The sequence below is a fragment of the Cyprinodon tularosa genome, unplaced genomic scaffold (genome assembly GCF_016077235.1).
Source record: "Cyprinodon tularosa strain WSP-4 unplaced genomic scaffold, ASM1607723v1 ctg90, whole genome shotgun sequence".
Taxonomy (NCBI): Eukaryota; Metazoa; Chordata; class Actinopteri; order Cyprinodontiformes; family Cyprinodontidae; genus Cyprinodon; species Cyprinodon tularosa.
In genome coordinates, this window is record NW_024039674.1 from 2,576,117 (window position 1) to 2,602,152 (window position 26,036).

Consider the following 26,036-nt stretch of genomic DNA (forward strand, 5'->3'; position numbering starts at 1 on the left):
TAAAGTTAACAAGTCCTTTTCCTCTTCATTTTATCTAAAAACAAAAAAAAACTACTCTCCTCTCAAACTCTCACTTTCAGTTTTAATGGTTTGTATTTTAATAAATGCTCTTCTTCTAATAATGTTGAGTAACAACAGGCTCTCGAGTTCCAAGCAGCCCTGCCTTTAGTTTCCCACTTGATAACAGAATGCAATTAGCTGTGAGCAGTGAGATGGTGTTGGGTGTGGGGGCATTGCTGGCTGATAGATTCACTCAAGCGCTTCAGTTCTGTATACCGTTCAGCTCGGCTCCAGCAGCCTGCGGGCGCTGATAAGAGGATGTGTTACATCACTACTCGCCCAACCTTTACTTATCAGCACAGACTCACAGATCAATGTCACCAAATGAAGCCTTTCTTTCTCAAATCTCTGCAGACTTGTTTGCAGCATGAAGCAATTTATGACATTGCATAAAGAAATAAATAAATTTGTCGCCATTTTAAAATTAAATTGCCATTAGTCTTTTCAGGGTAAAACTCTTTAAATTGATTTTTCTGTGGTCAACATACTTGTTTAGTTCAAAGCTTCAGCTCGGAGTCCGATGGATTAAGTCTTCTGAACATCAGAATCCCATTTTTTTTTTTTACTTATTTATAAGGTTAGTACATCTCTGCAGTACAAGCGCAATAATCTAAGTCAACTACTTTGTAGTCTTTCCTTAGCTCTCTACAGTGCATACAGATATTTTTTTATATCTAAAGGAAACATATTCAAGGACATCACTACTTTTTATACTATATACACTCTTTATATTGTCTGCTGTATTTTTATCTTTAATTCGATCTTGATTTAACTCTTTGTACTCTATATAATCTACTGGAACCAGAATTTCCCTGAAGGAGTAAACCAAAGGGATAAATAAAGTTGAGTCTAAGTATAAGTTTAAGTCTACAGATAAAAACAAGAGGTTAAAGAGAAATAATTCAAGTAAAGTTGTGCTTTTTTTCCCTGTTTATCTGCATTCATTCCTGTTAATCAATGACCACCATAATAGAAGTTGGTAGAGAGCTGTTATTTTTTCCCCTCCCGCTGCCTGACTGAAGCCGAATGCTCAGATTAAGAAAAACGAAGAAAGAAAAGGCAAACTCAGAGAAAAGGTCATTTTCATTGCAAAATGATTACCTAAACTAATCACTCAGTACTCTAAATTACCCTTTCAGAGGTCTTAAAACGGTAAACTTGTTTTTTTTAAAGTCTGACTTTTTTTTCCTAACTAAAATCTCTATTCTACCGCATCTGCGTATCAGGAGGAAGCAAACTCACCCCTGCCCGTTTACCCATTTCGTCTTTGTTTGGCTCAGGACAGGCTTTTAAAATTGCATATTGGCAAATAAGCTCTGTGCCTTTCAGAACGTTCATGGCTACTTACCTATGAAGATAGGATCATATGACAGACATTCTAAACTAATTCGAAATGTTAACACTCAGCATACCGGGACTTTTTTCTGCAGCTTGCGCAGCATACCTGCATCCCTGCCTGCCTAAACTCTCCACTACAAAGCTTGTAGTTTTGAAGAAAAAATTATAATAAAAAAGGAAGCCATTTCTCTCACACAAAACACCTTCTGTAGCTTCATGTGACTGTAGGCGTTTCAGATAAGTGAAGAAAAGCGAAGGAAATAAATGATCTCAACTGTGCTGTTTGCTTCGCACCAAAAGGACTCGAATGAGTTGAACGATAACAGCAGCACTCTGCCTGAACCGACTTTATGAAACAAGTAAACAAAGGTTGGGCTCTGCAAGCTAGAATCAGCACATCCAAGGAAAGCCTGATATTGCAAAAACACGTGTGACAAAAGGTCTACAAACTACATTTCATTGCTTTGTACTTGTCACAGCCTAATAAAAATAAAGGTGAATTTTATTCTATTCATAACGATTGACAGGTTTAGATCTAGTGGCTGCATTGCAAGTCTCTCTGCTGTCTTTCATATTTCTCCCCCATTGAATTATCAATTGTTAAAAAAAAACTCTTTAACCAACATGTTCATTTCAGATTAAGTTGCAACTTTACATTTATCAGTTTTGTAAAAGTAATTTTTTAAAGTTTTTCCCTTTGCATTTCTGTGTGTTACTGTTAAATCTAATTATGTAATGTTTTGGGATCTGAAAGTTGTGAGTGGAATGCACAAAAGTAACACAAATACTGTTATGCAGTGCTGTAAACTACTTTTAGACAGTGTAGTTTTTTTTGACATGAACCATCTATTGACAAGTATTGCTGGTGGGGGGGTGAGGTGTGCAAAGATATCAAAATGAACAGTTTGTTACCACCCAGCTGGCTCCACTGTGAGCCAAACGCTGCATCCAGATGAAATAGAATAAGGTATCCACACAGAAAAGGTTTATGTGTAAAGATGAAACCACCTGAAGCCAGTAAAGCTGTAACAGATGCATTAATACTTGCTAAAATCCAAATAGTCGTGTCTTCTTGTTCCTTATCCTTAGATTGATCACTGGAACAAGTTTAAGCAATCAATCAGGACGATTTGATTTGTGTGTTGAGATGATATGTCATGAATTAGTATTATATTAGGAATTAGAACTGAATGAAATTAAACTGAGTATAGGAGCCTTCATGAGTTTCTGAATGTGTCCTATTGTCTGGAGCAGCAGTTTACCTCCCAGGGAAAAGAACAGGTTAGATAAGCTGAACAGGGAGGTCAGGTTAGCAGTTCAAAAGACAAATCAAATAGTCCTGACTGATTTCTTAAACACTTTCTAAGAATACTTTGCAGAATGCATTCGAGTTCTTGCATTTGCAGTCACTGAATTTGCACTCTAAGATTAATTGTGACTCTTACAGACAGTGCAGGAAGAAGTAGACAGAACAGCTCTTAAGTTAATAATATCAATTTGGACAATTGCCCCCAAAGCATCCAGGAAGCTGATTTAGAGCTGAGACAACCTTCAATGACAAACTGCTGTAAGCAGCATTATCACAGATCATTCCTCTAAGAAACCTTCAAACTTTAGAATCATCACTTCTACAAAAAAAAATGGTAAGTGTTTATGTTTCATCTGATTTAACAGTTTTCCATTCTTGTAAACAGCATATTGCAGTCATCTTCACATAAACACACAAGTATGTTTGGTATCTTTAATCTAAATCACCATGTTTAAAATCTCTATGATCTGAATATGATTTATTTAACTCCTTACAGTTTCTTATGTTGTATATTTTTTTGGTCTTATAATTCATACCATTGTGTGCATCTGGAAGCTTTTATTTGCCTTTTACACTCACCGGCCACTTTATTAGGCCCACCTGTCCAACTGCTCGTTAACACTTAATTTCTAAGCAGCCAATCACATGGTGGCAACTCAGTGCATTTAGGCATGTGGACATGGTCAAGACAATCTCCTGCAGTTCAAACCGAGCATCAGTATGGGGAAGAAAGGTGATTTGAGTGACTTTGAACGTGGCATGATTGTTGGTGCCAGAAGGGCTGGTCTGAGTATTTCAGAAACTGCTGATCTACTGGGATTTTCACGCACAACCATCTCTAGGGTTTACAGAGAATGGTCAGAAAAAGAAAAAACATCCAGTGAGCGGCAGTTCTGTGGGCGGAAATGCCTTGTTGATGCCAGAGGTCAGAGGAGAAAGGCCAGACTGGTTCGAGCTGATAGAAGGGCAACAGTGACTCAAATAACCACCCATTACAACCAAGGTGGGCAGAAGAGCATCTCTGAACGCACAGTATGTCGAACTTTGAGGCAGATGGGCTACAGCAGCAGAAGACCACACCGGGTGCCACTCCTTTCAGCTAAGAACAGGAAACTGAGGCTACAATTTGCACAAGCGTATCGAAATTGGACAATAGAAGATTGGAAAAACGTTGCCTGGTCTGATGAGTCTGGATTTCTGCTGCAACATTCGGATGGTAGGGTCAGAATTTGGGGTCTACAACATGAAAGCATGGATCCATCCTGCCTTGTATCAACGGTTCAGGCTGGTGGTGGTGGCGTCATGGTGTGGGGTAGGGGTGGGTATTGCCAAAGAAGTCACGATTCGATTCGAATCACGATTCACAGGCCACGATGCGATTCTATCACGATGCATCACGATACTTGAATTATTGCTATGCATTGCAATATTTTCTCCTCCATGTTTTGTTTTTGAATGACTCGGCGCAGTATCCCATGGCCGGAAATGCTTGTGACACAAGGCAGCGTGCGTCAACACATTTGCAGCAACATTTACTGGACTGGAAGTTGTATTACACTTGTTTTTGGCTGATGTTCGCCAACCATTCATGCAATTTTATTTATTCATTTTTTAAAATTAATAATCGATACTTGGCGTCAAGAATCGATGCAGTAGATCACGAAAATTAGAATCACGATGCATCATCATGACGATTATTTTGCACACCCCTAGTGTGGGGAATATTTTCTTGGCACTCTTTGGGCCCCTTGGTACCAATTGAGCATTGTTGCAACGCCACAGCCTACCTGAGTATTGTTGCTGACCATGTCCATCCCTTTATGACCACAATGTACCCAACTTCTGAGGGCTACTTTCAGCAGGATAATGCGCCATGTCATAAAGCTGGAATCATCTCAGACTGGTTTCTTGAACATGACAATGAGTTCACTGTACTCAAATGGCCTCCACAGTCACCAGATCTCAATCCAATGGAGCATCTTTGGGATGTGGTGGAACGGGAGATTCGCATCATGGATGTGCAGCTGACAAATCTGCGGCAACTGTGTGATGCCATCATGTCAATATGGACCAAACTCCCTGAGGAATGCTTCCAGCACCTTGTTGAATCTATGCCATGAAAAATTGAGGCAGTTCTGAAGGCAAAAGGGGGTCCAACCCGTTACTAGCATGGGGTACCTAATAAAGTGGCCGGTGAGTGTATGTTGAATTTTCCTTTAAGGTGGAACAATAATGGATCTTTCATTCAATGCTCTGTTATCTCGATGATGCAATTATCAATACCAATAATGAATGCCATACAAGGGCTTAATTAAGACATTTGGTCTTTGGCCTAACATCAGTGATAAACCTTCACCTTTAGATAAAAGTAATTAGGATTAGTCAGAGTTAATTTTAAAACTGTTAGCTATTACTGTTGGCTAAAAGGCAGAAAGGAAATTTAGGTTTTTGGGAAATGTATGTCCTTTCTGTTATTACAGAAGGTAAAGACCACAGGCCGCCTGGAGATTTGCCTCTTATGTAAACACTTTCACAGTCAATATAATGGATTAGCAACATTAAATTAAAACCTCAGTAGGTCACAAAGACAGACACGGTTCCCAGGTTAATACAGGCGTCTGGGCTCGGCCCAATATTTATTTGTCTCTCCCAGGTCTGAATGTATCTAACAAGGCGTGATGTGACATTTTGTAAAATCAATAACTTGGCCAGTCAGATTTGGTGTGGTTGCAGAGGGAAGAGAGCAGACAGGACTGATGACAGCAACTCATGTAAATCAGTGAATTTATGAGTCCCCATAACCCCCCACCCCCAGACAGAGGATTTCACCAATCCTCTGTACGACTAACATTACAGTCACTCCTAATCAACAGTACTGATGAAAACATCCTACTTATGCAGCACTTATTCCCTTTCCTTTGCCTCTTGTTTGCATTGTTCCTGTTTTACAATATTTCTGCAGTACAACTCATTACCCCAGGGGGGGGCGGGGGAAAATGGGATAATTTATCTGAAGCCACGAGGCTCGGTCAGTGGCTCGGAGCAGTGGCTCCGTTCTTAAGCCCGATCGAGACCGACAGCTGAGCAAATGAACAAATAAATAAGTAAACAGCATAAAAAATGCAGGCATGAGAATAAATAAGTGAGAGTGTGGTTTGGGCAAACAGAGGCCAAGTTATTTCTTATCAAAGAAAAATAAAATTATATATTATTTATTCATGCAGTTTTCTCCCTTCAAACACCAATCAGAATGTACAATTACCAGAAGGATGGCCTCTCTGGTTAAACTAACAGGAAGCTGGACACCAGTCTCATTATTAGCACCACAGGAGGCAGGATTAAGTCTAATCAGAGATCGTTCCCATCTAAAGCGATTGATGTTTCTGCAAAAACAAGCAGCTTTAGGAGTTTCTCTTTAGATTCTTATTGGATTCAAATCAATGAAGCTTTAGAAAGTTAACTTCAAGTTATCTTGATTTTTTTTTTTTTCAGAAATAGAGCAGCTTAAAACAAGCATTCCTCTGCACAGCTTTGACCAGCAGCTTCAATGATTCTTTCTCTCACCTCACTAACTTCACCCACATTTTCACTATGTCATGAAATCATTTATTGATTTTTAAAGCAACACTGCGTGACATCTGACCCAAGGATTAGCTTAATTTGATATATATTAAATTCTATTTTCAGATCAGTATACATAATTTGGCACACTCTGAGCAGGATACCTTCTGAAAAACTCTCCTAAGTAATTTGAATCTTAATCTTTAAATTGGTCCTGTGACATTGAATTGTCTGAGCTACCCGTAAACACTTATGCTAAAAGTCGCTAAGCAGCAAAACAGATATGACACTTACCTGATTAGACAGATTTTTTTTTTTATTGATTTTTTTGGTATTTAATCTAGGAATGAATGTGGCCGTCATTTCACAAAAACTCCATGACAGCTTAATTTTGTGACAGTGTGGTGTCGACAGATGCTTTCAGGGACGCTAAACTTGTAAGTTAGAGGTCCCCAGTGGTTAAAGGGCACGGTGTTACTTTAGCTTTTTCCCGATGCATACATAATCTTCAGTGGGATTTTATCTGGGTTTTATGTAAATGGACCAAAAGTATTGGTTTAAATATCTGGGATGTTAAATATCTTTCAAAAGAAAAGTTGGAAGAAGTTGGCACATCAGAGGAAAACAGGAAAAAAAAAAAACATTTCTGAGGAGAAAAATGATTTTCTCTTTTATTTTTTTTAATGTGCAAGTTAAAAGATTGGAAGAAAATATTCAAATATTCAAATAACGATTATTTTTTTTAGATTTTAAAAGGGTAAACTTTGTGTATAAACCTATACCGTCTGCTGACCGTGTTATTTTGTGACTCACAACAAGAATCAGTAACACCACACCCTTGATTTATAAGGTATGATGGGACACAAGATGTACTGAAACAACTGACAGGTCGTGGTAACCTCACAAGTTAGTTCATACTGCTTTTTTTATGTCAGGGTTGAGTGAATAAAGAACAGGATTACTTAAACCAGTAGCCATTTAAAACTAATATTTTTCAATAGGGACCAAGCTATTTCATAAATTCTGGTGTGAAAATTATATTTCATAGGGATGTGCTTGTTTTTTTATGTCATATAAAATCCAAATAAAAAAAAGTGATGTGTTTATTTTAGAATAAGATAAGGAAAGGTTGAAGGGGTGTGAAAACTTCTGTGTACCATTGTAGTCAGAGGAAATTACCCAATAAGGCAAGAGCAGAGTCTCGCACTAACATCTGACAGACTGCCTGACTTTTCTTTCCTTAAAGAGACTTTATCCAGTTCTGGGACTGCCAGATGATCCAAAGAGTGAATTACAGATGGAAGATCAGTTAAACAAGCAGGATAACACTCTAAATGAAGAATGAACTTCCTCTTTAATGCAGGAAAATACCAGCTTTGAGTGGTTGGGGTTTAAAAAAAACAGCCGGGGAAGTGTAGAAAATGTGGTTCCTCTCCTTAGGTTGATTTCGTCTTCTGCAGACAGCAGTAATGGTTAAACTTTCATTTCTTTACTAATGGCTTCTCTGGCATTCAAAAGGGTAAGATAGCATTACTTTTAGTGCTGCTTCATCAAACTGATCACAATAACAGGAGATTTAATGGTGATAAAAGGGTCATTGAAACTGCAATGACAGCCTTTTAAGTGTTTCTCTACTGTCAATACAAAAGCTAGAGGCATCAGTGTCTTTGTTTGGAGTTGGAAAAATCAAGCTCAGGTCATTTTCTATTATCCTTGCCCACAGAGAGATAAGTAGGAGACAGAACCGTGTTAACTATAATAAAAAAAAAAAAACAGACGGACACAATATAATGAGTGGTAAGCTGCTACTCATTTACTGTCTGAAAGCTGGACAAAAATGAAATTTCGTTTTGTATCCACTATGTGTATGTAAACACTATGTATATACAATATGATAATAAATGTTGTCTAAGTCTAAGAGTCCTGGACCAGCATGGACTGAAGCTGACTGAGAAGAAGCTTTTACTCTAAAAAGCAACAGAAAAAGCAGAATGTGGTTTGAGAAGCACTCAGAGTCAAAGATTTCTCTTCTGGAGACATGTCTAGTTCTCTTAAGAGACAATTTTTGACATAAGGACCAACATTTCATATTTTGGGGGGATAGAGGAGAAATCTTGTAAGAACGCCATCTTAAGTAAGGGGGTGGATGCATAATGTTTTGGAGGTGCGTGTCTGCATGAGTGACTGATGTGCTTCATCTAATAAATGGCACTACGAGGAGGCAACATCTGACGATCATCATGAGCCAGAAGGTTAAGGTTTGGAGACTCATGGGCAGTTAAACCAAACCAAATCATTTTCAAAGTGGGTGAGGTGGAACAAGGTCAATGCAGCCGTTGCGTTATGTATACACTACCAATGTTTGTATACGAGTAACCTTTTAACAGTACGCCCCACCCACAAGACATTTTAATAAAATCATCCATCCATCCATCTATCCATCTTCCTCCGCTTATCTGGGGTCGGGTCGCGGGGGCAGCAGCCTAAGAAGGGAGGCCCAGACTTCCCTCTCCCCAGCCACTTCTTCTAGCCCCTCAGGAGGAACCCCAAGGCGTTCCCAGGCCAGCCGAGAAACATAGTCTCTCCAGCGTGTCCTGGGTCTTCCCCGGGGCCTCCCCCCGGTAGGACGTGCCCGGAACACCTCACCAGGGAGGTGTCCAGGAGGCATCCTAACTAGATGCCCGGGCCACCTCAACTGGCTCCTCTCGACGTGGAGCAGCAACGGCTCTACTCCGAGTCCCTCCAGGATGACCGAGCTTCTCACCCTATCTCTAAGGGAGAACCCAGCCACCCTACGGAGGAAACCCATTTCGGCCGCTTGTATCCGCGATCTCGTTCTTTCGGTCATGACCCAAAGTTCATGACCATAGATGAGGGTAGGAACGTAGATTGACCGGTAAATCGAGAGCTTCGCTTTTTGACTCAGCTCTCTCTTCACCACGACGGACCGGTACAGCGCCCGCTTCACGGCAGACGCTGCACCAATCCGCCTGTCGTTCTCCCGCTCCCTTCTTCCCTCATTCGTGAACAAGATCCCAAGATACTTAAATTCCTCCACTTGGGGCAGGACACCCCCCCTGACCCGGAGAAGGCACTCTACCCTTTTCCGGCTCAAGACCACGGCCTCGGATTTGGAGGCACTGATCCCCATCCCGGCCGTTTCACACTCGGCTGCGAACCGATCCAGCGAGAGCTGCAGATCACGACCTGATGAAGCCAATAGGACCACATCATCTGCAAAAAGCAGAGATGCAATCCTGAGGCCACCAAAACGGATCCCCTCAACACCTTGCCTTAATAAAATCAAAGTTTAGAATTTATAGATTTATGTTTAACAAAGGTTCTCTAATGTGAGGTAGCTTGATTTGGTAAGATTTCACCACATATAAGATTCTTACAATATATTTAATATTTTTGTGTTAAGACCGCTTCGCCTGTCTGTTATCAGGTATTTAGTTCCATCTTTATGCTGAACTGGAAAAACGATCTAGAAATAAGTAAAAATGTCTTAAATTAAGTGTATTTACTATTAATTTGAGTAGGTAAATAAGATAGTTTGACAATGAAATTAGTATTTTTACTCTTAAAATAAGATATTTAGATCATATGCACTTGAAATAAGACAATGCAATTGTTTTTTCTTATGTTAAGTGTAAATTGTCTTGTTCGATTGGCAAAATGTCTCTTTTACCTCCTCAATCCAAGAACAAATGCACCTATTTTAAGAAAAAAATTATTTATCTAGATTTTGATTTTTTTCCAGTGTAGGCTTAAAACTTTCCTGTTTAATAAAGCTTATAACTACAGTGGCTCAGGTTATCCTGAGCTATCTCTATAGTTATGGTGCTATAGGTTTAGACTGCTGGAGGACAATGGGAGCACTTTTCATAATTCTGCTTCATTCAATCTCTATTCTCCTATTCCACAAAATGTGTTAGATCATCTCTTATTTTATGCACCCCTTATTTTTCTCATAGTAGCTACATCTGGTCTGCTCCTGTATGTCTGTGACTTTCTGGCAAGATAAATCAGCTGTGCTGCTGCCATCAACACCTTTGTTTATAAATGTTGGTGCTTAGCCTGTTGTTCCATGTAGTCTTGTTTCTCTGATTGTGACTAACTGTATTTGCTCTTTTATCCTCTGACATGGGAGCTGGCTCAGAGCCTGGTTGTGTGTTTCCTGAACAGGACCGCCTGTGGAGCTGGTCGACAGTTGCCTTTTGTACCTCTGCTTCTTTCTGTATGTCTGCTTCTGTCTCTTTGAACCCCAGTCGGCCTCTGCAGATGGTCGTTTAAACTGATTCTGGTTCTGCTGGAGATTTCTTCCTGTTAAAAGGGAGTTTTTCTTCTTCACTGTCGCTACATGTATGCTTAATGTAAGGAATCGCTGTCAACTCAATAAGTCAATGCAATCAGCTGGCTTTCCTTTGATAGAAAACTTTTAAGTAATGTGACTAATCTGGTTGAATTATCTCTGTAAAGGGTCCTGAGATTACATGTGTTGTGGTGCTATAAAATTAAGCTGAATTTAAGTGAAATTGATTAATGAACTGTTCACTGTTGCAAACTTGCAGACTTCATTGCAATATTCAGCAACTTTTCAGACCCTTCTAACAACTAGAATCAAATATAGCACCTATTTTTTCATGTATGGTGGGAACCTTTGGCAGCATTGATTGACCTTTCACTTTGGAGTTTCTGTCTTAAGCTCACGTATGAGCAGTGAGGTGGACACAAAAAAACACTGTATTTAGCTGTGGTGGATAAAAATGTGACTATATTTACAAAAGAGGAACAGTTGTTGCTTTTTTTTTTTTTTTTAAAAAGAGAGAAAGTCTGAAACAGCAGGTATGAATGCAGTGCCCAATGACCATGGCGTTCTGATAATTTTTTTTCTCTCGTTATCACACTTGTTTTGGATGCACTCAGAGTCAGGATGATAGAGCCCAGTCTCAGATAGCCCATCTGAGCTGGTTCTGCTCTGCTACACCCTGCACAGCACACACATTTGGGCAGGATAGACCTGCTTTGGGCCAGTCTGAGCTGCAGAGTGCACTGAGCCGAGTGCGGTTTAACTGACCGTGTCACTATCATCTTTTGTGAAATAAAGATAAATCTTCTTGGCTATAATTGATGGCGGGATCTGGTTCTGGACTTGAGCAAAGTTTAAAAATACCTCCCTCTAGTCTTTGTTACATTTAGCTAATAGAACTTAGTTTAATCAACCTAACAGCAGATATGTCCCTTTCTCTACAGTCATGTGTGATGAAGCAGAGACACATCTGAAAGTTGCACTGGAGTTTTAAAAAAGATGCCTTTAATGATTAAAGTTTAGCCTGAATTAAAGTCAGTTTCTGGTTATGACTTAAAGTACTGAAGCACGGATAGAATTTACACAAACCTCTATGAGTTTTCGCTCGTAACTGGCAGCGAGCTCCTCGATGTCCCCGATGAACTTGTTCTGCAGCGTAGGAGCCTGTTCTTCATTTGAGCGCAACATGGACAAACCTGCAGCACAGAGAGACAGAACACCTTAGGTCCATCGGAGCATTCTCCAGCCATGCTCAAACCTTCACATTGTTCTCTACAATCATAAAGCTAGAGGTTACAGCCTGTTACAGAGGTGGAGGTTTTCATTGCAGAGATTCATGGCTGCCACATCTTTAAGCATTTGGAAACGTTTTACCCTGATGTGTTCAATACTAAACAGGAAAGACACATTTTCCCCTTATTTTTATGATGTCAGACTGATGGAGAAATGATGATCTCACAGAAACTGCCCTAAACTCACAGCTTTAATCTTTGGCTTTGTCATCAAAACCTTGTCCATAACCAGCATTAACCCATCTCATAACAGAGCTGTGGACTGACTGTTTGCTCAGAGACCCATGGTAGCTTTCTGAGGAAAAAGCCCTGGTGATTATCGTAGCTGTTATGCACAGTAGAGGAAGGTTGAGTGCTCACAAATATTCTTTGGAGGAAATCTTGCAACTGATCTGTCAAAATGATGAACTGTCTTCCTTTCACTGCTGGCTTGTTTGCTCAAACTCTCTGTTCAGGTGAAGTTTATTGTTTCTTTGCGCAACTTTTGCCTGATAACAAGCTAAAGTCGTGACACTGCAGCCAGAAGCTGAGATGAGAAGCATCAACTAATCTACTTCCCTCCATTAGTGACGGCAGAACTGGAAAAGCTGGTTGGACTTTTTTTGGGTGTTCTTTCAAAAGGTGGGGGTGTAAGACGGATTGTTTTCTCCACAGAAAAAGCAAATTAGCTGTGTTCTTTTAGTGACACTACACAAAGTCAACACCAAGACAAACAGGCTGAGGTCGAAGGGAAAGAAATAAAATCAACATGTCCAAGGGCTCAGAGAAGGCCAAATAATCCTGCCAGGATGGCTCTTCAGAGAGAGACGTCTTTATAGCTAGACTGTTATTAGACGAAGTGCACATCTAAATATCCAGACAGATGTTTAAGATGCTGAGGCATCAAACAAAGGAAGGAATCATAAATAAGCAAAAACTTTCTGATGCATTAATATCTGCAGAAGGTTCACACGACCTGGTTAATGGTCAGGAATCCAACATCTACACTGCTACTAGAGATGCACCGATCCGATACGTGGATCGGATATCAGTGATTTGATCGGAGATCCAATGCAGTGCACTTTGCTCGGTGTGACAATGTAATCCTTTAACTATGCTGCAGACTGTTAATGTGTCTTGCTTACTGGGCTGAAGGGATATCTTACGCTAACTGGTCAGCATGCATGACTTAAACCCTTAAAGTCTTGGGATTGAAACCCGACTAGGCCCTTCATTGCAAACCTTGCCACTCATGGAATTGTTATTTCTTTCTTTTTCTGATTATTTGTTAATATATAATATAAAGTACATTTATATGCATGTTAATTTTATTACCTTTTTAATGTTTATATCAAGGCTAAAGCCTTGACTGACACGGCAAGGTATATGGTTCTGATAGGGGTGAACACACAGCCGGGGTATTGGTATGCAACTACTGACCCAATTTTTAAAACACAAGCCTCGAGTTCAGGAGGCTGGAGTAGAATAGAGCAGCTCATGACCAATTCCACTGAATACATTAACTACCTACATTTATAACTATTTTTAACTATGAAAAAGTTCAGCAAACTCCAGATTTAAACACAATTTATTTTCTGTACATATAGGTTGAAAAAAATCTCATGAATGCTAGTAGTTCCATGTAATTAGACCAATGGGTCTCCAGCATTTAGCGCCCCAGATAATAACAAACAAACAGGACGTACGAGCAAATAAAGGTAGACGAGGGATGGAGGCGAGCATAGAGGGGACCACACAGATGTTCAGGATGCTGAGAGAAGAAGCAAACAGCTGGGGTGAAATAACAGGACTAAGTGAGCCAGAAACCCAACAGCTGCATGCAAGAGTCCCACAGGGCTGGAGAGATGCATGATATTCTAACCTGATGCTAACATGCACAGGAAATCTGATCTTTTTTTTAGTATAAGGAGTGCCGCTCCTAACCTTTAGGCTTAGAAGAACCATCAGGACCTTTTCAACTGGAAAAATACATTTAGTCAAGATTTTATGGCCATCAAATAAAAAGGCTGGTTATAATACGGTTATTTAGAGATGGCTAAGCTATAACAGATTATTGGCATAACAAAAAATATATATTTTACTTATTCTAACCAAAATAAATATAAAGGCCTGGAATCAGATCCCATTGCTTTAAAAGCTGTTGCTCCATATCGTACAAAGACAGAAAGGATCAGCCACTAAAGAACAACTTTAACATTGGGTGCATGGAGAAAAATAAAAAACAAATAAAATGCTACTTAAGTTAAAATGCTACTAAAGTTTAACGAAGGATAAGTCTCTAATTTTAGATAGGAGTAGGAGGAAGTCGGGATAAATGCTGTCTGAGTAGAGGCTTGGAGACCTAACAAACCGGCGCCTGAAAGACAGATTTAAAAGCACTTTGTCCAGTCGGACTATAAATCGGCACAGTGGCAAAAGAACAAGTGTGACAAAAACTAAAATGTACTGTTTCTGTTCTTGTTCTAGCACAGTCACTGTGATGTGAGCAGACATCGGTCAGTGCATTCCTCCAAACCATACTGAGTACATACAGTTAGTTTTCCTCTCAGAATCATTTTTGTTTGGCTATAATCAGTCACCTTTAGCTGAAACATTGTGAATAGAAAGAGGTTAAAATACCCGATGAAACTGAAGCTCCGGTGAAACACTTTCTCCCTCATTTGGCTAAGACACAGAGGAAGATTTAGCCACAGCTGAGTTGACTATTGTGGAAGATCATGCAGGATTGGTAGATGAGGATGATGTTATGATTTTATGCAATAAAGCCGGGCATATCGTGTACGATTTTTTGCCTTTTTCAGGACGATTCTCCAGTCGTGCAAGAATTTTTCAATCTAGATCTAGCTTAACTGTGCATCCTGCTTTGTGTAGTGTACAGGGGCTAACGAGGGGCAATTAGCCTACTGTTGAAGCAGAGCTACGAGCCGATTTACCAGAATCTCGATCACTGCGCATGTGCAAACAAGGGAGTTCTTCTTCCAGACTGACAAGTCCGACCAGTCCAAAAACATTTGGTTTTTTGACATGCAGTGTGAAAATGTAGATCGCATCAGGTCACACAGTGTGAGAACATACATCGTGAGATGTGAACTTTTAAACCCTGCGGTTTGGTCATATATTTTGAGCTGTAGCTGCGTGCTTAACAGGCAGAGGACACAGATTAAGTAAAGACAAATATTAATTAAATATACTTTTCTTGGTTTATAAAGATCAAGCTGAAAAACATAAGGTGTGATCATCTTTGTAGTCTGGAGGTTTACTCCCTGGAAAAGCTGTGCTGATAAAACAAAAAAACTAATAAAAAAAAACATGGGTAAACTTAGTTTTCCCATTATAAAGACATACATAGACTGGGGGTATATCAATGTATCGCAATAAGACTCCTGATAAATATTACTAGAAAAAATAACTGATAGAGTTTCAATAATTCCACTCAGAACCACTGGTAATCTGGAGATTATCTGGAGGTAATCTCTTATTAACCTTAAAGACCAAACTAAACTAGTTTAGTAGTATGGGTGACCAGATTTTTAAAGGTTTCAAGGTTTTAATAGGTTCAATGTTAGATATTAAACTAAGGCTTGGTCCCCTTTTCCTGATTACAAATTGGCAACCAAATCCCATCACTTTTTATCAACCACTTGGCGCAGCCCTAGATAGGACCTTAAAACATACCGTTTCTTTCCTCGCCGTAGATTTCCCCTGGTTTTATGATCTAAGACAGCAGAAGCACATTTTGAGATTTTTCAACTTAAGATCAACTGTAGATGTAACTTCGTATCAACATCAGGACTGCCATGTCTGGGGGCTCTGTCCTTTTGAAAAATGAACCAACAGATTGATGAGCGATGATAGAATACCCTGTGAGACAGTAAGCAGCATATTCAGGAGATAAGAAGCGACATTGGCCTCTTGATCATGAGCTTTTGGTTTGGCTTTTGCTCTAACCCGTGCATTTTCATTCACAAATGACAAATACACCCATTGTGACATATTGAAAGAAACATGTAGAACAGAAATAAATGGTTGACGTACGACTGAAAAATGTTGTAGGTGATGTAAAAGTTTAGATAGCCGTTTTCAAGTGCATGTCTTTAAAATAGAAAAACTACAAATTTGATCAACAAATTTAAAATCTTCATTTAAAACTTGCAAACACAACATTTTGGGGGTAATTAAAACATTTATGCAACTGATTTTATTGCATTGTTCAGTCATTCCGTCACATCTGTCAGACTTCAGGGCCCATTCCTTTGCCTAGTCCCCTTCTGATCACATAAAAATGTTAATCTTTAATTATGATGCGCAGAATAACTTCCTTCTTATCCTTTGTTTTCTTGCAGAAGCCTAATTTTCTTATGCAGACACTGAGTGGTGTCTAAAAACATCCTAATTCTTTCCACTTGCAAAGCCAGAGAATATCCACGAAGCATGATTCTGCCATTACCATGCTTTAATGTTGGCACAGTCTTCTATTGGTAATGTGTAGTGTTGTTTATACAGTAAAACTAAACATACCTATTTGAATTATGGCAAAAAACCTTTAACCTTGTTTCCAAAAGACCAAAACATGTTCTAAACGTTCATGGTTTAGAGAGATTTACTAAAGGTAATGGTAAATGGCCTGTACTTACATATCGTTTTTCAAATCAGGAAACTTGACCGAAGCACTTTACACTACATTCAATCATTCACCCATTTAAACAAACACTCACACACTGATGGTGGCAAACTACATTGTAGCCACAGCTGCCCCGGGGCTCACTGACAGAAGCGAGAGTGCCGTACAATGGTGCAACTGGGCCCTCTGAGCACCATCAGAGACAATGCAGATGAAGTGTCTTGCCCAAGGACACAAAAAAATTGAAAGCCGTAGCTTGAACCGACAATGCCTCCTTTTAGTCTATCCTGAAGATATGAACCAGACCATCTTTGTCAAATGGTCCACCTAGACAGTAATTCTGAATCATGGCATCCAATCAGACAAAACATTTCAATATAAAACATTTACAAAAAACCTCAGGTGCACTAAGATAAAAGCTTTCCCAATCTCAGGTGTATATGTCCTGTGAGGGTCCAATTCGAGTTTGTGTTTCTCCAGAGAAATCTGTCCCATGAGAGTCACCAACGCTCCACATTCAGCTGGGAAACAGAAAGCAGCTCAATGGGGAGTTTCACCCCCCAAATGGGTCAACGTTTTGGGGGAAATGTGCAGTTTTAATGCTTGCATAGGTAAGTAAAGTGTCCTGCTTTCAGTTTAGTTGTTGATATGGCAAAAGTGTTGCCGGGTTCATCAGGCACTCTGTGTTTACTAGGAACAAACCGGCAACTGAAAAATTCCCTGAGGATTGACGGTGCAGAACTTTTTTAAATCACTAGGGTCTAGGTCAACTTATGTTTATCTTATGCTTCCAAGGGGTCCAGAAAGAAACTGTCCATCTTGAACAGGAGAGAAACCCAGCACACATATCCATCTCTCTCTCTCCACTCCTGTGGTTTCCTTCTATTCCCCTGATCAGCTGGAAACGGGTGCAGTGATGTGCAGCTAGACACCAGGAAACAGACCGAAACCTTGCAGACATGAGTGTAAACAACAGAGAAATACACTTCAATGAGAAAACTCTTTTTTTTTTTGTTTAACAAGTATCCTGCTTAAACTGTCAGAAATCAATGCAACAAAGAATATCTAGATACTAAAATCACTGAAAATCTCTCTTTTTACCTGACAGGTTAAAATGACAAAAAAATTAATTAAAACTGCATCAATTTGAAAACTCTGAGCATAATTCAATTCAGATTTTGGATTATTATGACAATGTTTGAACCAATATAAATGGAAGATGCAGATATTTAGCAAACTGTAGAAAACTAATTTACTGCAACATGTTTTAATAGCATTAAAAAAATTTGCTTTAGTGAACTTGATTAGTATTAGTGTTGCGCCAATGCCATTTTTTTGGCCCTGATACCGATACCTGGCTCTGCAGTATTGGCCGATACCGATACCATCTGTTTGAAGTTGACGTGTGTGTGTATATGAAGAACTGTATACTACTTGGATGTAAAATGACTGCATCATGGCTTTGTCAAGCTGCTGCCTACCTTTGTGAAGCAGGAAAAAGACTAATACAAAGGGAATCCAGTAGAACTTTTTATTGCCTACCTGGAAAAGGTGACAATAGTTGAATAAACTTTTGGCCCTCAAAATGGTATCGGTGCCCTATTTGTTGGTACACGCCGATACCATTATTTCAGTGCTGGATCGGGGCCCTTCCCGATACTGGTATTGGTGTCATTGCAACACTAATTAGTATTTAAACTGAAACAGTAGATGGAAAAGATTACCTTGATATTTTAATCTCTGTAGAAACTGAAATAGCAACAGCTAAACTACCATGTCCTTCCACTCTGATCAACAGGCTGAGCAAGAATGCATAAAACAGAGACTGAACAGATAGGTAGATGGTAACTATTACACTACCCTTGAAAAACCGTGCCGAGACCGGTCCGACCTCAGTTACTGAGTAACTTATCGTGTGTAAATGGAAAGCAAACTGAACTGAACCGAGCTAGACAACAGAACCGAGCTAACTGCAGACTAGTTCCAAAGGTGGGCTTTGCTCGGTTTTTCCCTGGCTCGGTTCTCTGATAACAAGAGCGCATGAGCAGAATGCGTCATCTCCGTCTGGCTGCACATCCCGATTTACACTCCATTCCAGTAGTTGGCGGTAATGCCCCTCCGGAAGTTGCTTGCCAACCAACACAAAGCAGAAGAAGAACAACAACTATAAACAACAATCAAAATCTTCTTTATGCAACATTTTAAATAATGGCCTTTTAAATAATAACACCGAAGTACAGCAAAAATAATCAAGCATAACTTTCTGAATGTGTTGGGCACCGCCATTTTGATTTCCTTGATTCCCTCCTTCTTCGTCTTCTTCTTCTTGCATTTTATGCCGGTTGGCAAACAACCTTTGGGGCATTACCGCCACCAACTGCTTTATTTCCTCCTTCAATACTGGCAGTAATGCTGCAGAGCGTAGGAGGTGAGGAGTCGAGGAACCGAGATAGCGTGATGTGTAAACGGTCTTCAGAACCGAGCTCGGCCTGGTTAACTGATCCGAGCTCAGACCGGTCTCTGCATGGATCGGTTTTTCAAGGGTAGTGTAAATGGGGTATATGAAGGAGCTGGAGAGATGCAGAGCTCAGGTTTGGAAATCTACCAACGGGAATTAACGTTTACAATTTGACTGTATGAAATCAATGGAAGAACTGTTCTTGTCTGATCAGACCAGATTTAAACACATCAACCACATGGAAAAGCCCATCTATGTATAAGGAATGCTGCAAATGCCCCATAATGCAGAATCTCAACTACCGAACACGGTGGTGGTAGCAGTCAGAGCTAAAAATGGCCTAGATAAAGTCTGGACCAAAATACACCTCAGAATCTGTAATGATATTCTAAAAACTATATTTTTTTTATGTTCTCCATCCCATCCCATTTAGCTAAAGCTGCAATACAAGAAGAATGGGTTACAATTTTAAAGATGGTACAGGCCAACCCTAAAAGACTGGCAGTAAAAGGTGGTCTGGTCAAGTATCTCCTAAGAAGTAATGAAGTGAAAATTAAACTTATGGTTTTAAAAATATTATTTTGAGAGCCTTGTATCATTTTCCTTAAGCCACTTTGTGTTGGTTTGTCACATAAAACGGAATTTAAAGTTAAAATATGCTGATACCTTAAAATAAAGGTTTTCATACTGTTGTAATGCTCTAAAAATGAACGTAATGTATATACATAAACATTTAAGCAGTGTGTGGTTCTGGCTTCATTGTAACAGATCAAGTTGACAATAAGCATTTTTTTTTATCAAGGATTAATTAATTATAAATGTTTTAATGTGTGACAGTGTGGTAGCATCGAGTTGATGGATTAATTTTTTTTTATTTTTGGAGACAACAATAAAACTATTATCATTATTTCGACAGATCATGTTAAATAAAATACAGCATAATAAAAGGAAATGGGTTTAAAAGTTACCTAATATTTCTACAATCCTATGGTGGAGTTTTTACAGCCCATCTACTTTTAAAATTAGTCAAACCTAGAAGCTTCTTGCTAAAACGGACCTTTTATGTGTGATAATGACATCAGTGCCGGGAGCAGAGAAAGCAGGACTGAGGCTGACACACTAGATTGGTTGGACTCGGTCCATTAGCAGGAGTGTTACGGAGCTGTAGCTCTGCATCTGCGACACCGAGCACGCAGCAGGCTGGAGAACAAATGCCCGTCCTGCTGCAGATGTGTCGAAGAGGAGCTGCTAAATAAAACATGTGCAGAGCTCCCACCACAACAGGACTAATGTGCAATCAAGTGAAGCCCTCCTTGTTAAAAACTAAAGCACAAACCTGCTGCGCTCCCATCGCAGTGAAATTCAGGCTTTTCTGAAGCTTCTTCTACAGATTTTATCTAACATGAAACCCCTCCCTCCACCTCGTTTTTCATACTTTGTTCTGAAAATTTGTGTCATTAAAGAAAAATCCTCATCTTTAGTGTCATTTTATTAAAATGTCTGTTCACCATTGCTGCATCCTTTCAAACTTTCTTTTCTTTTATTTCATCACTATTTCCCCTTTCTCTTGTCACCTACTCCGCCCCGGTCCCATTATCTTCCTCCCCAGCGTTTCTCTCATCTTCTCCACTTCTATCAATCATTTATTGCCCTTCAGTCCAACATGGCAGGGTGCTGCTCTCCTGTGCTGCCAATTATGAAGTCTGAGAAGGCTTTCTTTCTCTGTACACGGTGTGCATGAAAAGATGAATAAACCAAAGCTTAAACTTAAAAAGAGATGTCAAACAAAAGAAGGTAAAACATTACAGGATCAAACCAGAACCAAACCCAGCTGTGACAGGGATCCAAGGAAACCCAGTCCTGTTTTCGCTCCTCATGCAGGTAAACAGGATTTATTTTTTAATTGACTAAAAATATGGTCATAAAATGTTTAAATACAATCAGATGAACAGATCTTATTCAATAAAGGCTCAGGTTTTCTAGACATCTTGCATCAAACTGCTTTGAAATAAAATTTGTTCATGTAACACGGTCGAGTAGAGGAAAAGAAGGCCAAGTTTAAGTTCAAACAATACCTCAGGTAGGTAATAGGGGTGTGGGGGGGGGGGATCGATTTTGCAATATATCGTGAGTTTCAGCTGCGCGATATAATATTGTTCTTACAGATTCTAGCATCGATTTTAAAAAAGCATTTTTAGCTAAAACAATGAGGGCTACCTTTGCACAACCACTCTGGCAGATAGCGCTGTTTTTTTGCCGTTCGGCACAGTAAAATATCTGTAGTTGACACAGTCAGTGTAAGAAGTGGACTGACTAAAATCGAAAACAACATGGATATATAACAATATAACTAAATGATCAATATCTTCTGATGAACATGTATAACACTTGCTTTTTTATCTGTACATTAAATTTTGATAGTTGGGAAAAATATTGCATTACTCCTGTTCCTTTGCAATATCCTGATAATATCATATCGTGACACATATTGTATCGCAACATAGATACCAATACTCACCCCTCATAGGTAACCAATGAGAAATTTGATAAATCAAAATGTGTATCATGCTCTGGTTCATTCAAAGCATCAAATCTGAGCTCTAAACTCAGTTCCCTAAAGTTCAAAGGTCAAACTTGTGCTTCTTCAGTCCTCATCCACTTAACAAGAAAGGATGTTCATGAGCAGGTTTGGGTCTGACTGGACAGATATTAGGATAATCATCAAGGACATAGCGACTTTTTTATGTACACACAACTTTCTGTCTGGTGCCTTAACAGGGTTTACGGGAATGAGTAACTCTTATTTAATGCTTTTTAATGCTTTCTTTTCTAATGCTCTTAGAAATCATTTTAATGCCATCAACAAGTACCAATGACTCTCCTTTATACCCGCAGAATCGTTCGTCATCTTTACCATCGAAAGGCTGCAGCCTTGTCCCGAATTTGTCGTTTTCCAGCCACTTTTGTTTTAAATTTTCCAAATCTCTAGCTTTTTCTCCGCCTCAAGCTTCTTTTCCGAACATACAGCAATCGGAATCAGTGTTGCGCAAATATGTTTCGATAAAAGATATCTGACGAAATTGTTTTTATTAAGGTTTTTTTTGTTGTTATAAAGCATTTTAAATGCCACGATAATCCCATTAAATGAATTTAAATGCCAATCAAGACCTTAATTTCAAAAATTATAATTTAATGACTTTTAAGGATTTTTAATGACCCGTGGAAAACCTTGCTTAAGGGCTGGTTATCCTCCCACAGCAGTGTGTCGCAGTGAGCTTGTTGCAGATATTTTTGATTTATGCCCAATATTGAAGCGAGGTCTGCGCTATGTTATTCCATACCACAACACAAGAGGGACAATCAAGAACTAGCTGCGGGTCTAGATACGGCTGAGGTGGTGAGGATGTGGGGGCAAGTTCGTGCAACAACGGGGGACATGAGGGTGGAAAAGAGCGGACATCCAGGTGGAAAAAGGGTCCCAGCGTTCTTGCGCACCTCGCTCTTCTAGCTGGTCCATGTTGTTTTCCGGAATGGTGGTCATACAAACAAAATAAGCCGGTAAGGTACAAAACAGGAAAAACACATAGTGTAGAGCAGTTGTAGATTTGACCAATCAGATGCCTCCTGTCTGCGGTCACCTACAATTTTGGAGAGATGCAGCAGAGTGTCTGAGGAGTGGGCGGGGACATATTTGCATTCAGTGTGACACACACGCAGATGACCTGGTTTATATAAATCAGCCTTTATACTGCATAGGAAGGTAATTAAAGGGGTTATTTTGGATGAATATTACTTTTAGTATTGTGTATATCCATTTAGTTACACTGGTAAAATAAACATGTCTACAGTCCAGCGCCCCCTTGTGCTGTCCACACCACATGTTCTTGCTTTAGGACAAACATGAAATATCGATCTGAATAACTTTTTAGCACCCTGGCCTCGAAGATTAGCTGTGAGTAGAATTCCTGCTCAGTCTTCTCAAATCCTCAATCACTTCATATTTTCACTGCGGATAAAATTATATTAAAGTACATAAATATTTCTATGTCTGACATGAATCTGGTCTAGTCCATCTGATACAGATTCATTCAACCCTTCTAGTTTCAGTTTAGGAGTTTTGAGCCACAACAACTTGGCGATGGCAGCATCTGCTGGTGGTTGGTGGTGGGTCTACCGTATGGAGGTTTCAACTGCTGTAAGGTTGTGCATGTGAGTTTTATTGGTGGACAAAGGAGAACACGGCAGAGAAAGCTCTGCTGCCCTTTAGAACCAATAAGAAGGAAATGTTCTTAAGATTCAAAGAGAGCTAGACCACATACTCAAAGTTTGGTTAATTATGCAGTGGAAGGGCTGGCTGGGGAGAATCTACACGACTGACTGCCTTAATCTAAAACAATCTTCTAATCGTTTATAGCTCATTTCTCGCCTTCCCCTCCTCCAGATAACACAACTCTTTTTGTCTGAGTTCATGTACTGAGAAAGAAGATAAGAGGCAGAAAAGCTTGGCATGCTTCTCTTACTCAGGACAAATGGCTCTAGATGGGTCCCTCATGCTCAGAGCCTCGCTCTGATGGCCCCAATCAGAGAAGCTCTTTGCTCGCCTACCTCAGGCTCGGATCTGGCAGCTATGATTGGACAAGTAACCACATCCTGAGCAAATTTGTGTGCACAAAATCCACCCTTTGCTCTGCCTCACTTGTCCTCTGATTTCCTGAGCGTTCTGCTGTGGCTTAAAAGGGGAGCCTTTTCCAATTTTAATGACAAGAGAAACACACGAAGCGAGCACTCGTTATTTCAGCTTTGTGAGGGATTTTTCTTGAGCAAAGACAAGTATGAAATGGGAACAAATGTTCTGGCAGAACCTAAATCAAAGAGAAAAAAACCCATTAAAGTCATCTATACCACAGATTAAACATAAAGGGTGTCAATTAGACTCAAGGTGATACTCCGTACAACATGTTTACATTAATTGCCTCCAAGAAGAAAGAAAAAAAACATGCATTAAACATACAATACAGAAAGCTGTCATTGCTAAACGGCATCTGCGTGTTTGAGTTCATGATCTATTTTCAGCTATTTGAGCCGTTTTTGCAATAATTCCAAACAGCCTAAATAACCACCGTCTACAGGAAACAAAGCAGGGATCTTAGCCTGCTATCAAACATAGAAGCCACCTCTGTTCTATCACAACCACAGCATCTGACAATTGTCTCAGATTTCTAGACATGCTTCCAGATGACAGAGTCTTTTTCTTGTCCCGTTTATTGAATTAGCCGAAATAAAAAAGGATGTAAACAAGATGCCACATGTCTAGGCACAATTATGAACCATGAAGTATCCATGGTGAAAGTTGGCCAAGACTAACAGAGACCTTAGTAATTTTAGAAGGAGATATAGAAGATGTTGATACATTTAATATACAGCAAAAATATCTATATCTTTCTGATTTATACCCATACAGACAGACCCTTCATAGCAATAATTTTGGTTCGGACAGAAATCTGGAGATGCTTTGAGATGTTTTTTTGTGATTAAGGACTGCTGTCAATAAAAGTATCTTCCCATCTGGTGCACAAGAGAAGACTGGTGTTTAATACTTTTTTTTTTTTTTTATAAATGGTGCCATAACCCGGAATCAAACAGAGACCCTTAAATTACAAATTACAACGTGAGATGTTTATCATAATTAGGTCCAGAAAACAAAATAAGAATATTACAGATGCAAACAGAGGTCACCTTGTCAACAGGGAAAAACAATATTTAGCCTGAACAGGATTAAACCACCTGGTATATAAAACATATATATGTTTTGGGTTTTAAGTCAGTGTACAGAGATACACCTCAGCTGTAGCCCCAGTTAGACTTGTGTTAGCTACCTATCGCATCACAGAGATGCAGAAAGTCATTTAAAGGGAAACTTTTTTTGAAATCACAGATGCTGTAAGCAAGCAAGAGAGAGCAAGACTTTAAGCAGCTAACAGGAAGGCTGAATGGATAACCCCCAAGCTGTTCTTAATGCGTTTGAGCTTTTCATGTCTGTGTGTCATGAAAAAGATAGGACTGAGAAGCATTTGCTGATTTGTGGAGTTAAAATGAATATCTGCCATCGCAGGAATGAACAGAGGCAGCTGCATTTATGATGCTAGCTGCTCACCAAGCTAATGATGACGACTGCTGATATAAGATGCTGAAACAAAAATCCTTGCTATGCCATTCCCCATTTAAAGCCATAGACCTTAATGTGTAAAGTAATCTTACACACAGTGTACACACATTAAGGCAGCTCAGATTTATTCAGATGTTTTTTAAAACGTGTTTCAGAAGATAAGAGGAGCAACAAAACCAAAGCAGAGTTCACACATCCATCCATCCATCCATCCATCCATCCATCCATCCATCCATCCATCCATCCATCCATCCATCCAAAAATGGAATTAATTCATCTTTATTGTAAAGAGACCATCAATTACTGAACCTAAATCTTATTTTGAAGATATTTGTTTAGTGCATCACTTAAATATTTATTTTTTTTCCACACTAAGTCTCCTGAGGCCCAATTAGTGGTATCCTGCTGTTCAGATATTTTAAGACCCCTTTAATCAATAAGACAGCTCTCAGTCTTCTTTAACATAACATAACATAAGAGAGAGGAGGATCCTGAACCATCTCTGGAGCTCATCCAGAGCTCTGGTTCCTCTTTTTTTAACCCCTCAGGCTTTTTGAGTTTTATCAAGGTCTGATTTGACTGGATGTTTGAGTGAAAGCTGATGCTGCTGCAATGAAGGAGGAGTTTGAAAGACTTTTCTCAGCAGTGCCAACAAATATATCCACATCCGAGTGTTTATTTTAGTTTTTTGGCGATTATTATTCAAAACCCTTGAAGCTGACGCCTGCAGTGAAACGAGTTAGCCATCATGATTAAAGAAAAAGACAATATATCACCGGGCCATGTCACTGCAGAGACCTGCTGATGCTGCTAGGATCCATAATGTTTATCTGACAACCTGAGAAGACGGTAAAATCTAATTTGGTTCAACCGAAAGCTCCAGTGGATGACCCTCTGTGCTGCATCTGCATTCGTTAGA

The 26,036-nt window shown here is 39.5% G+C and overlaps 1 protein-coding gene across 1 annotated transcript in view; it reads right to left on the reverse strand.

The window, feature by feature from the left end:
• The window catches only part of snx29 (sorting nexin 29), a 204,937-nt gene that overhangs the window by 93,109 nt on the left and 85,792 nt on the right, over positions 1-26,036 (reverse strand). Inside the window, exon 15 of the mRNA XM_038274170.1 lies at positions 11,670-11,776. Within this exon, the coding sequence (XP_038130098.1) occupies positions 11,670-11,776 (107 nt within the window). The remainder of the gene's footprint in view (positions 1-11,669; positions 11,777-26,036) is intronic.